This window comes from Terrapene carolina, unplaced genomic scaffold (assembly GCF_002925995.2).
Source record: "Terrapene carolina triunguis isolate 2854851 unplaced genomic scaffold, T_m_triunguis-2.0 Scaffold96, whole genome shotgun sequence".
Taxonomy (NCBI): Eukaryota; Metazoa; Chordata; order Testudines; family Emydidae; genus Terrapene; species Terrapene triunguis.
The window spans coordinates 22,963,415-22,976,744 of NW_020664447.1; the positions used below are offsets into that span (position 1 = coordinate 22,963,415).

The 13,330-nt window shown below is 43.1% G+C and overlaps 1 protein-coding gene across 2 annotated transcripts in view; it reads left to right on the forward strand.

Moving 5' to 3' along the window:
- LDLRAD3 (low density lipoprotein receptor class A domain containing 3) overlaps positions 1-13,330 on the forward strand; it is a 178,311-nt gene that overhangs the window by 68,566 nt on the left and 96,415 nt on the right. For both annotated transcript variants that reach the window (XM_026651506.2, XM_026651507.2), the window contains exons 3-4: positions 6,257-6,382; positions 11,349-11,483. In XM_026651506.2, the coding sequence (XP_026507291.1) occupies positions 6,257-6,382; positions 11,349-11,483 (261 nt within the window). The remainder of the gene's footprint in view (positions 1-6,256; positions 6,383-11,348; positions 11,484-13,330) is intronic.

The window sequence follows — 13,330 nt, forward strand, 5'->3', positions numbered from 1 at the left end:
AGCTCAGTCAGCAAGTTTTCTTCTTTGAGGTTTTATTTGCGAAGCTCAGCACAACAAGAGAAAACACCAGTTGTAATAAATATGTTTTAAAATAAACCCTGCAGGTTGGGACTGTTCCAGCCTTGCGGCCACCAAACAAGTGGCTCTGGGTTCTCAAAAGCCTTTTTTTATGACTTCCCAGCAGTGTGCTGTTGACCAATATTTAGATTCCCTCTGCGAGGCTGCTTGGACCTTTTGTACTCAGCCCTTGTTTGTTACTCCTCTCTCGCTACACCTTGCTTGCTGGTAATTAGGTAGCACATCTGATCTCTTGGTTGATCAGTTGCAACATTACACACACTTAATTATGCAGTACAAAAGCATCGGTGCCTCCAATAATGAGAATCCATTGCAAGGCTGTCCATTTCCAATCATGTTTTGGGACCCTCTGAGCTGGGGGGCTTGATAATTTTGTTAATCCAACCATGTATAATTATGCTTGTACGTTATATGTGCCATGTCTCTGTTTGGTTCCACGCTGTAGGGAATTGTTCCTCTCTATGCTGAAAAATCCATAAAACAGATTAGACTTTTTAAAAAGGGAATGTATTATCTTCTGAGGTTCTCTATTGGTGCCCTAAAGCTGGTAATATTATGTTCTTTTAATCAATGCTGCAGAGTGATGCCTGCAAGCTGGCATTTCTGTGTTGGAATATACAACCCAATTCTATGGAAATAGCTATAAAAGCTATAAAGTGGCTTTGCTTTTTGGCGGCAATTGACCTCTGTGCAGAGGGGCAGCATAAAGCTGCCAAAATAGGACTCAACTGGGACTTAACTTGAGCGTAGGCTTTGTGCTAGCTGTCTGCATGGGCTGAATTTCACCCTTCATTAGTGAATCAGTGTGGGGTTTCGTTTTAGAGACCAACTTTCGCTGTGGTGAAGCGCTCTTCCCAAACCAACAGAAAGGTAATTGATTAAGTTAGATTTTGAGAGACAGGTGGTGCTTTTTGGTAACGGGATTTACTCTCAGTGGTTAATGGTGGCCAAAAGAGGATCTGAAATGCGTGCTTCAATGGTGGAAGGATGCACTTGTTCTGTTCTTCCTAGTGTCCATGGTGCTGCAGCTCATTATCTGTTCTCATTTTACTCTATGTGCATATTCTGTTTCAGCTGATGTGTATATAAATTAATGTAATTTACTGCTCTTGGGTCACATCTGCCATGACACAATATCAAATGGGGTCTGGAGAAGGGGAAATCCCTCCAGTTTCAAGCAAAGGCACATAAATGTGCCAGAAAAATATTGGTTGGTTGAATTCCAGCTAATTGCTTTTCTTTGTACTTGATGTAATTATGTAAAAGCAGTCATGCTATTTCTCCTGGAGTGCAAATTTAAATCCCCTTGCTTTGGGTGATCTGTGTCAAGAGGGGGAAACTAAAAATAAGTAAGGATCTTTGTATGTCCTGTGTAACTTAGAATATCAGTATGCTGCCTCTTGTAACTCATCAGCCAGATTTTTATTGTCTTCTGGATTTGGTGCTAGTAAGTAGGGGCTGAATTGACAGGGCTGTAGACTGAAGTCCCCCATTTATCCAGACAGCAGGTGCAGCATAGGCAACAGCAATTGAAGCTTCCCCATGTTGACCTACCAGTGTATTTGTGTCCTGACTTTAAAGAACCAATTCTAAGATATGAGGATATTTCAGTCTCCAGGGGCCATCTACTCTTAGCCCTCACCACTGAAAATGATGGCTGAAGTAGTGATTTATGTGGTGTGGACTCTTGTTCACTAACAAGTGGACCGAAGCCAACAAACTCCATAATGCCATATTTAATCATTAGATTATAGCAGTTTCCTCTCACTACCAGCATGGGCTACGTTTAAACCTGCAACCTGAAAGTGAAAATCTCTCTGAATCCCACCCGCTCATTAGACCTTAGCTATTTGAGATTCTAGCAATATGGGAAAGGCCTTTTTAAAACTTAGACCGCCTCAATAGCAGCATGAAACTCCTTGGACCTAAAGGTTTTGCTCTTATAGGTATCTAGAGCATGTTGCTTTCCTTATCTTCTGACTCCAGTGGGATCTGACTTAGCTATTTTGTGTGCAATATACTGTGGTCACAGAACATTATTATTAAGGTTGCTAAATCAGGCACTTAAAAGTTAGGAAATGCCAGAATTAAAGTTGCCTGTGCTCAGTCGCTCTGTGGTGTTGGTGCACGCGCAGCCTAGTGAACACTGAGAGCTAAGAGAGTCTGGAGCATGCTCAGTGAGGATGGACTCTTGGGAGATTTAGACTGCTAAGATAGAAGTTGTCTCTGACCATGTACAAACTGCAGTTTTTCAAAGGCTTATAACTTGACCAAATGTGGGTACATTTTTCCCAGCGATGGTAATAGGCACATCCCTGGTCTAAAGTATGGAAGTGCTAAAGCAGTGGTTCTGAACCTATTGACTATTGTGGGCTGCATATGCCGCTCTCCATGCGTTATGTGGGCCGCATCCACACGATATATGTGCTACACATATGGCCTTGAGAATGTCACATGGGCTGCAGCTGTGTGCTGACTGGACAGCAAGGTGAGAACCACTGCCCTAGAGCTATTCAAATTAAAGGTCACCATAGTTTTTAACATGGGCAAAACTTATTTTTCTCTAGCCTGGTTCTTGGAAATGGGTGAACCGTTTTGGCTGAAATTTTCCAAAAAAATTATTCAGGCAGACAATTCTGCATATAGAATAGCAGCCCGAACAGTTAAAATTTGACAAAGTTATAAGCAACCGAAAACAAGATTTTTGCAATGGGGAGTGCTGGGCAGCCCTAATAGGCAGCGCTGTGAACCCTGCCTATAGTGAGGGTGTGATGACAATACAGTCTCACTGCCACTCGAGCCAGCTAGCTATCTAGTGTGAACGCAGAGTCAAATCCATAATACGCACCAGCTACCTGGTGGATGTGAACAGACTGTGCTTGCCATGGGGGTACTTTCGTGGTCCTTGGATTCTGCAGCTGAAGTGTAAAATGCTCAGTGAAGTATGGACTTGTCTCAGAGCATAAGGCTATTAAGATATGTAGCTCTAATGCAATATGGAAAGAGTTCTGAGGACGTAAAATATTTTTCAATTGAGATTTTTCCGCTACCAAAGTTAGTGTGTTTAAACATGGCAGTAACTCCGGGATAATTTATCGCCTATTTTCTTCAAAGCAATGGCCTATTATTTCTGAGTGGACCTTGGATTCTGTTCAGGAAAAAATGGTAGTTGGTGAATATCTGAAGTGATACATCTTAACTTATACTTCATAATCCTAATTGAGAACTACTAATACTGTAAAGAGAATGTGCAGGACAGGGACAGCATGTCTTGGTTTTGAAGGATACTAAATCAAGTAATAGTTGCTGTGACTGCTCTTAAAATAGTTTATATAATATCTGCTGAGAGACATCAGGGAAGATTTCATTGCAGCTGTGTTGACTTTATCTCTGCAAGAGAGAATCTCCTCTGAATTGATGCCAAAGTCCTGGCTTCTTTGCTCCCTCACCTTTCTTAGTTATTTCCTTTCTTTTTTCCTCCCCCACTGTTGCACTCCTTGTGCCTCCTTTGCTATCTTCTCGTAACACTTCCTCACCATCCCCCAGTTAAACTTTGCCAGTCTGTGAGGTACAGATTCATTTTGGGCATAAAGGCATTACCTATCACCATCGCACTCTGATTTCCAGTTCAGGGAGTCCTCATAAAATCAATGTGCTGCAAATGCATAAATATCAACACATGATTGTAGGGTTAGAACTGGGGACATTCAACTCCCAAGAAAACAGGCCATTACCATCTGGGCCAAAGGAGAATCTACATTAGCTGTACAATTTAAGTCTTCTCTCTCAGAATCTAGTGACTAGAGGACAATATGTATTCTATTATAATCACACAGACTTGAGGAGGTCTGATTGCATGCAGGTATATGCTAGCGAGTGAGTGAACTGGATCAGTGATTGGCTGTGACTTATAAGAAACCTTTCAAAGAGGCCAGAATCCACTAATACTGCTTCAAGGGAAATGCTTGCTGTATGCCAATGTGAAAAATTAGAAGGGAAGGGATAAAGGAATTTGAGCAAACATGTCAAATCTTCTTGCAGGACCTCTCGGAGGATGTTTTGGGAGAATGGTTTGTTCTTTGGTAGTGTTAACCACAGGTGTGAAACTTAGCTTAGAAGTGGTCTGTGCCCTAACAAATGTCCGCCCCATTGACCATGGAAAGAGATTTCTTCTCCTGGCTTTTTGATTGTGCATTGATTGTATTCTGTACCCGTTGATTGCTGTCTTCTTCCTTGGAAGTATTTCCATTTTAGAGGATATCTATAATCTGTACAGCTCTCTGAAATCTTTAGAAAGGCAGGGTAGGATAGAAATATGAAATGTTTGGACCTGACTAGAATACGTCTGTACCATTGGCTCCTACTTGGTGGAATCAAAGCTGCTCAACTGTGCCATAAACACTGTGATGCTAACAGTTAAATGGGACTTGTCTTGAGCTCATGTGGTAGAAGCTGAGGCTTTTTGAGTCCATGGCTCAGAGTTATGTTTTTGCTCTTGCCATCATGATGTGAGTGGCCATGTTATGCAGCACACAGACCTCTGCCACTTACGCTAATGGAGTAACTGTTAGAGAATGACAACCTACTACTGCTGCATGGACCAGAACTGTAGTGGGGCTATCACAGATTCTCTGTGTGAACACATACTTTGCCAGTGGGTTTCACAGATATTTTCTGACAGCAGAGGGATGGTGAGACTCAGAAATTTTGGGTTATATTCCAGGCTGTGGAGGGGATCATGCTCTAACAGTTCACCCCTTCTAAGTGTGGCGCCTTTTGCTCCATCCCTTCTAACCTGTCCCTAGTCTTACCCCGCTGGACTGCCTATCCAAATCTCTCCCGCTTCTGTCCCCAGTCTCTTTGCCCAGCTAGCCCTTGTTCCCCACTTCCTGTTCCTCATCTGATTGTTCTCTCCCCGACCCTGGCCTCTAGCACCCTCTTCCCTTGGTTCTCTGTCCCCATCCCCACATAATCCCAGTCCTAATCTCTCTTCACAGGTTCCTTGTCCAGTATTGCTGTCCTTCTCACACCCCACTTCCTTGTCTCACTCTTTGCCCAGCCAGCCCCTGTCTCCTCCCACACCCTGACTACCAATTTCCCTCCCCTCCCTCCTCCTGCCAGCCTCCGGTCCCAGTCTTCCCACCCTCTGGCTCTTCTCTCTTTTGCATTTGAATCAGGCATCTCCCTCCTCCACGTTGCCTAAGCCCAGTGGGCAATTTGTCCTGGGCACCTGAGAGACAGGCTCACTGCTCTCCTTTCAGGTCTGTGGACCCAACATGGTCCTCAGCGGTCCAGAGTCCAGGCCAGAGTCTGCTCCATGCAGACAGAATCTTTGGGGGTTTTAGCTGCAGAACTCTAATCGGTCTCCACAGTTTGAACATGCTCGGTAATTTTTTTTTTCAAAGCCTTGTAACTTGGCCACATTTGATCAGATTTTCACAAGGACAGCAAAAAAAACATATCCCTGACACACAGGTCCTCCATCCCCTACCAAATTTCATGTCCCTGTTCTAGAGCTTTTCTAAGAGAAGTTGCTAGAATTTTTTAACATGTGCAAAACAACGTATTTCCCCCCTAGCCTTGTTCTCAGAAACAGATGAACTGTTTTGGCTGGAAAAAAAAACAACCCCCCCCCCCCCACTCAAAATAAAATACCAAAAAAATCAGCCTGAGGCAGATACCCTGCATGGAAAATTTTGTCAAGATTAAATCATTTAAAGGACAACATTTTCCAAGAACTGAAAGCAGGGTCTTGTAATGGGGAGTGTCTGGTTAGCCCTGCGTTTAGGGGTCGGCAACCTTTCAGAAGTGGTGTGCCGAGTCTTCATTTATTCACTCTAATTTAAGGTTTCGCGTGCCCATAATACATTTTAACTTTTTTAGAAGGTCTCTTTCTATAAGTCTATAATATATAACTAAACTATTGTTGTCTGTAAAGTAAATAAGGTTTTTAAAATGTTTAAAAAGCTTCATTTAAAATTAAAATGCAGAGCCCCCCGAACTGGTGGCCAGGACCCAGGCAGTGTGAATGCCACTGAAAGTCAGCTCGCGTGCTGCCTTCGGCACGTGTGCCATAGGTTGCCTACCCCTGGTTTAGATCCTTCTGATATGAAGATGTTTTAATCTCCTGCAAATTGTTTCCCTAATTCTGGCTGTCTTTGTGTTTCTTGTCTTGCAGCAAAAGCCAAATCCAGATGTGGCTCCACGTTCTTCCCCTGTGCTAGCGGAATCCATTGTATCATTGGCCGCTTCCGGTGCAATGGCTTTGAGGACTGTCCAGATGGCAGCGATGAAGAAAACTGTAGTAAGTGCCAAGTCTACTTGCACATGGAGAAACATCTTGATTTTTTTCAACAAATCAATACTGTACAAGAAGGAAACGTTCAGTTCTTTAACCCTGATTTAGATGCACCCTCCCTGTTTACTACCTAAATCATCTTGTGGGTTGTTTGCTTTGTAACTGCAGGGCCTCTTGGTAGCAACAGGAGATTTATAGTGTTAATAAATGTCAGAAACCTACCTCATCAGACAGTGTAAACTCTACTCCTCAGAGCATTCTGCACCAAAAATTTTAAAATCCTGCGCACAATATTTTAAAATTCTGCAAATTTTATTTGTTAAATAAATGTGGAGGCTCCAGCATGGCATTGGGGAGCACAGGCTACTGGCTGCACAAAGGTGGGAGATCACTGTGCAGCTCCCTCCCAGGGACGCGGACTTAGTGGTGAGGCTGCACCCAACCCTGACACAGCGCAAGGTCTGGGCCTGCCCCAGAAACACCCCAGGGTCCTGTCCCTCTGTGTGGGTAGGCAAGCTTAGCAAGGCAGGATCCAAGTGTGGAATGGCTTCATGTGGGGGGATCCAGGTGTAGGTTGACAGGGTTGTGTGTGGGGCAAGCTGGGTACGGGCGGCTCAGTGGGGGATCCAGCTCTGGGGGGGGTCTGGATGCACAGGGACTGGTTGGGGGTTCCGGATGCAATGGTAATGGGACTCTGCAGGGGGGTCCAGGTGAAGTTGGTGGGGCTCAGCAGCAGGGAGTGGGGTCTGGGTCACAGGTCCTGCCTAGAATGTCTTTATATTCTTAGTTATTAAAGCATTATTGTTTGTGGTTGATCCACATTAAACACTGAAACATAACCAGCCACTCTTTGCACCCTCCAAACACTCACTGCCGAGCTTTGTCTTTTTTTATAAACCAACCCGTGTCTGCCTGCTGCTACTTGCCAAGGGTGTGCGCTCGCCAGTTCTATTACTGGTGCCCTTGCTGACAGTTCTGTTATAATCGGGCAGCGGATGGTGGGGTAGGGCTCCGCATTAATGTTTATCTAGCTTTAACTTTCTTTACAGACAAGAGAGTTTCACAAAATAAAAAAGAGTGGATCATAGTAAGAAATTGCTCCCTGTATCTCTCTCACAGGGTGACTTCCGTGATCTGGGCATTGCTTATCTTCTCTCATTCCTCTCTTTGTCGTCTTTTGTCTCCTCACCTGCTCTGTTTGTCCCTGGATTACACACCTGCTGACTTCACTAACACAGCCCTGCAGAGCCAATATGGCTGAGGGAGAGCTCGTCTACGTCGTGCATCATCAACAGAATTGTCAGCTAAGTTCTGACTGCTGACTCTTTATTACTGGTGGGGACGGAAGGACAAAGAGCCTGGCTGGACATTCAGATCCTGGGAGCTAGCTGTTAGAAAAACAATATACCATTTATACTCATTCATTAGCCCATTCGTTTATAAGCCGACCCCCCCAAAATGGATAAGTAAAAATAGCAAAAAGTGTATGACCCTTTCATAAAGCGACCCTATATTTCAGGGGTTAGAAAACTTTGGCTCCCAGCCCGTCCGGGTAAGCCGCTGGCAGGTCGGGGCATTTTGTTTACCTGGAGCGTTCACAGGCACGGAGATCCTCAGCTCCCAGTGGCTGCGGTTTGCCATTCCCAGCCAATGGGAGCGGCGGGAAGTGGTGCGCCACTTCCCGCAGCTCCCATTGGCTGGGAACGGCAAACCACGGCCACAGGGAGCTGAGGGGCTCCATGCCTGCAGACGCTCCAGGTAAACAAAACGACAATGTATTAAATATTCAATTCAATGATCCCCTAGAGTTTAAAATCATCACATTTTGGTGTAGACCCCTGCTCTTTAATGCGTCATTTTTTTACCAAAAATATTTGGCTTATGAACGAGTATATACGGTAGTTATTTGATTTGAAAGAGTGAAATTCACCCCTGTATGGAGAACCAGCACAAAGCCTATATGTCACTTAAGTGTGACTTAAAAGCTTGAAATGGGACTTGGGTGGGTTCTATACACATGGGTGAATTTTCCCCAAATTGGGCAAGCTTCCTTTGAAAGTGACAGAAAAATAATTTATCTTCCTATGTTGTTTGACCTGAGCCTTTCTCCCCATCAGTGGTTTTCAGGGAAGTCACAGCAGAAAGTTAGTTTTAATACATTTTGACTTGTGCTAAAACCTTTGCAGGTGCTGCATTAGACCCTTTTGTATCAGTAACTACAGCAAGGATATAGCATAGCGGTAAGGAAAGGTCACGTTCGATCAGGCAGCTCTGCTGCCATTGACTGGAATTGGTAAATACGTGATGAGCTCTGGGTTTGCAGGTGACAGCTTTCAGCAAGCGCTTGCTCACTCTTACCAGAGCAGGCTGGATTTTTTTTTCTCTTAATGACATTTAAAGGTCAGGAGGAGGACAACAGACAGCAGCTTTCTCAGATAACAAAAGGAGCAATTTTTACAGTGATACATCACTGTCCACTGCATGGGGGGACATTCCCTTTTCATCTCTGTGTTCCCCCCACACTGAGGTGTCTCTATGGTAGCACCAACATCTCTGACCTTTCTTTAAGATGCCCTCTGTTGGCCTGTAGTGACTGTTTTGGGCCCTGCGAGAATGTGGTGGGGAGATGGCACCCCCGGAGAAAGAATGAAGTTAGAGAAAGAGGATTAAAGTCGAGGGAAATGATTTGTGATCTTTGGGTTATTCTTGATCAAATGGGACTAGAAGGAGCTTTGGACCAAGGTGCCTTGAATAATAAATCCTGTGAGGTGGTGGAATGAAAAGTTACAGATTGCACATTTTTAAAATACATCAGCTCAACACATATGTAATTGGTTATGAATTACATAATTTCCTGTGTGCGCGCAATATACATCTCTGAGTGTGCCTTACAGTGATCATAGTGCTCCTTTGATCTTCTACCCTTCCCCAGATGTGGTTAAAGATAATACCTTCAATATGCTTAAACTACGCCTCTACCTTCTGCTCAATTTTTCTAGGAGCAATGGTGCTGTAGACCCTGGTGACCACTATGAAATCCACATGCCATGCATTTAGCTTAAAGGCAATGCAGAGTTGGCATTTTCATTATAAATGAATGTTGCAGGGTTACAGGGTTGTATATATGTAATTTGCTCAGATGTGTGTGGTGTCTGTCTTATATACGGGGGATTGCATGAACAGAGGTCTTTAAACTGTGTTTCATTTCAGAGATTCAGAAGATGTACTGTTTGGGAGGCTCTTTTGGTTAGTTTTAAAGAAAAAAAAAAAAAAAAAAAAAAAAAGGAAGGCAGGCAGCCTGTAAGTCTTTGAGAACTGTAATCTCCTTGGTAATTGTGCCAGTTCCACACTTGGAAGCAAACGAGGCTTATAAAAGGGCACTGTCAACTTCTTTTTAAAGTTTAACTTTGAATATTGCATTCAGTTTGAATCATCTTGTTTCCAGAAACTGGAGGGAGTTCAGAAAAGAGCGACAAAAATGATTAAGGGGCTGTAGGGATTGACATATGAGGAGATATTAAAAGAGCTAAATAATGTCTAGCTTGGTTAAGCAATGAGTAAGAAGGAAGGTATGGTTACATATGCTGTATATGAAGGGTGCAAACACCCTTCAGGGAGAGAGATTATTTAGTGCGATATTCAGGGTATAGCTAGGAGTAGAACGATTAAATTAAGAAAGTGGAAACTTTGGCAGATTTCCTTGGTATTTATCCTGATAGTGAGATGTATTAAACTGTGGAATAGTCTCCCAAGGGAAGTGGTGGAAATCTTACAGCTTGAGACTTTTCAAATGAGACTGGACAGAACAGTAAATGTGCTGTAACTAACAATGCTAGGTTAGAAGGGGAAAGTGGATGATGAAATTTTTCTGCTTCTGTGAATCTACTTAAATTATAAAATCTTTGACCATATACAGCCTTTTTGTTGGGTGTTTGTATAGAGCCTAGCACACTGGGGTCCTTGCCTATGAGTGGTTCTCCTAAGCACTATCACAATATAAATATTACATATACAAAAACTTAAAAGAACATTATTAAGGTTGCAAAGTCAAGCCCTGAAAAGTTCGGAAATGCCAGAATTAAGATTGTCTGTGCAACCCTCATTTGATCCCCTCATACATATGCATTATGAGACATGCTCTCTGCTCTCAGTTCCAGGGTCAGACCAACACCCGGCATGGCCCAGAGCAGCTGGGAACTGTAATTGCATGGAAAGTCCTGCTCACCCCCAGTCTAGAGCATGCCCATTCTTGATAGAATCTTTGGGGAATTAAGCTGGGAAGCTCTACTAAGTCTCTACTGAACACTGACGAATTGCAGTTTTTCAAAGGCTTATAACTTGGCTATATTTTCACAGAGTTGGCAAAAGGCATATCTTTGATACAAAGGTCACCACCTGCTAAGTTTCAAGTCTCTGCTGTAAAGCCTGAGGTTCTAGAGCTTTTATAACTTTTTTAACATGGGCAAAATATTTCCCCCTAGTCTCGTTCTCGGAAATGGCTGAACCACTTTGGCTAAAAATTCCCCTCCCCCCCCACCCCCCCCCCAAATATAGCCTGAGGCATAAGAAACATCTGCTCAAATGGTTAAAGTTGGGCAAAGTTTTAGATGTGCCTGTTTTGCTTATAATGGGAAGTGTTGGGCAACCTTAATAATAGGCTAACATCCCTGCCTAAAATAGGAGCAACGTTTAAACATCTAAGAGTGAGTGATACAGTTTGAAGAGAAGGTCTATCCATAGCTGTGGGTGGACTAGCTCTCTGATAATTCTAATGAATATTACATGAATTGAAACTTCCAACTCCCATCATTTAGAAGTACTCAATTTACTTGACTGTCATGTTACTCTCACAGGCTCAGCAAACAGACCAAATGTTGAGTTGTGACCCATCTCTGTAGGAGCCCTTAGGGAGTAGTTCTCTGTCTGGGTGAGAGCTAGTTTCTAATGAAAGATCACGCTTTTGTTTTCACAGCAGCAAATCCCTTGCTGTGCTCTACAGCCCGATTCCACTGTAAGAACGGCCTTTGCATCGATAAAAGCTTTGTATGCGACAGTCAAAATAACTGCCAGGACAACAGTGATGAAGAAAGCTGTGAAAGCCCTCAAGGTAGGCACAGGGTTTTTTGATTGCACTCTGAAGGGTTAAGCAAAGCCTAACTACTGAGGACCAAATTTAGAAGAAAATATGACACTCCTGACTTAGCCAGTGGTGCAAATAACAGTTCTGTCTTTCCCATGCAAATAATCTTATGGTGATATTTGTTGCAACTCTCCAGTTTGTGTGTGTAGTTCATTATCTGAGCTTTCAAAAGCTTGCAATAGCACATTTCATCCGAGGAGCTCAAAGAGCTTACAAGGCCTGATCCAGTTCACATTGAAGTCAGGAGGCGTCTTTCTACAGTGGGAGCTGGATTGGGCCCAAAGAGAGAAATAAGAGAACCTCCCAACTCCCCGCATTCTTTCCATTTCACAGATGGGTAAACCTATCTACACATAACACTATAGACTCTCATTGCACAATCACATTCCATTTTGCAAGACACTTTTCATAGTAGGACATGTTTTTTTTTTCTCACTCTTAAGAAGGCTGAACCTTTTTTGCTCAGACTTTCAAGGGAAAAATAATTCACCTTCAGGTGGAGACCAAGCCTGAAAAATTTCAGGCTAAAAAAAGTGAAAGTTTCAAAAATTATAGCTAGCCGAAAATAGAGAGAGGGGACGTTAGAAGGGAAAACAAGTTATGCAAATGTAACTCTGGTCTGCTGCTCCTGCTGTTCATGACTCAGATAAAATATTATAGGAAGGTAATGAGACAGTGTGTTCTGGGAGTGTGGTTCTTTTATTATTTGTTCAGTAGTTTGCCACTTATTTTCGCATTATAGGCTCAATAAACTGTGATCATATGGGCATGTTAGTGTCCAAAGCAGGGGACGTGGAACTGGAAGTCCTGCATTCTGTTCCCAGCACACAGACAAACTCAGACTAACTCAGTATGACCTAGGATGCAGCTTTGTGCCTCCTTCCCATCTGTAACATAGGAATGATCATTTTTCCTACCTTGCAGGGTTGTTGAGACCTAATTAATCTGTCCAATCTTGTGACTTCCACTAATATTTTGCACTTCTGCAGTGCCTTCTATGTTTATAATAAAAAAAGCCTTATTAAAACTCCAGTTTTGCATTTTCCTCCTATAAATGTGTATATGGCGTCTTATAAAACGTGGGGGGAGAGGGGGAACCAAGATGGGAATAACTTAGACAAATACAAAACATCTGAAGTGCTATCTGGTGTGAGAAGGTATGGGGGTATTGCTGCTGGGGAGATCAGGGGAGGGAAGGTTTTGTAAAAGATGGGATGATTTGCAGGAGAAGGAAGTGTGCTTGGCCCACAGAGACTTAGGAGGCTATTCCTACCACAAAGGTGAGTGACATGCAAGAAGGCAGGGAGTCAATAAAACTGAAATGAGAACAATTTTTTTTAATAGTGGCTGGCAGTACTGATGAGCTGATACTCTAAAGGGAAAAAAAATCCCAAACATAAAAATACCCTTGAGAAATGCGAGAAAAAAAGTCCCACTGTCACTTTCCTTATCAGAAGCCAATGTAAGGAAAAAGCACTATTGTAACAATATCACCAAATTTTTTTTAAAGCATGTTTCTTCCCATCTCCCTTTCCTTCTTTACCTACGAAAAACTCTTTCCTTTTGTTCAAGACTTGAGCATAAAAAGGGTCACGTTGATACTCCTGGCACAGAGATGGTTCAGTGAGTGGGCAACCTGCAAACACACCTTTGATCAGAGAGAGGCCTGAGAGAGGCTGGTTTAGAATCTTCCTGCTGGACTAGTGAAACATTGTGATCTAATGCTCCTCTTGGAGACGGGAGGAGAAAAGACTTGAGGCATAGTCACTTGGGTGCTGCTTCTGTGATAATGCTGCTGTTAGTTTGCCAAGAGT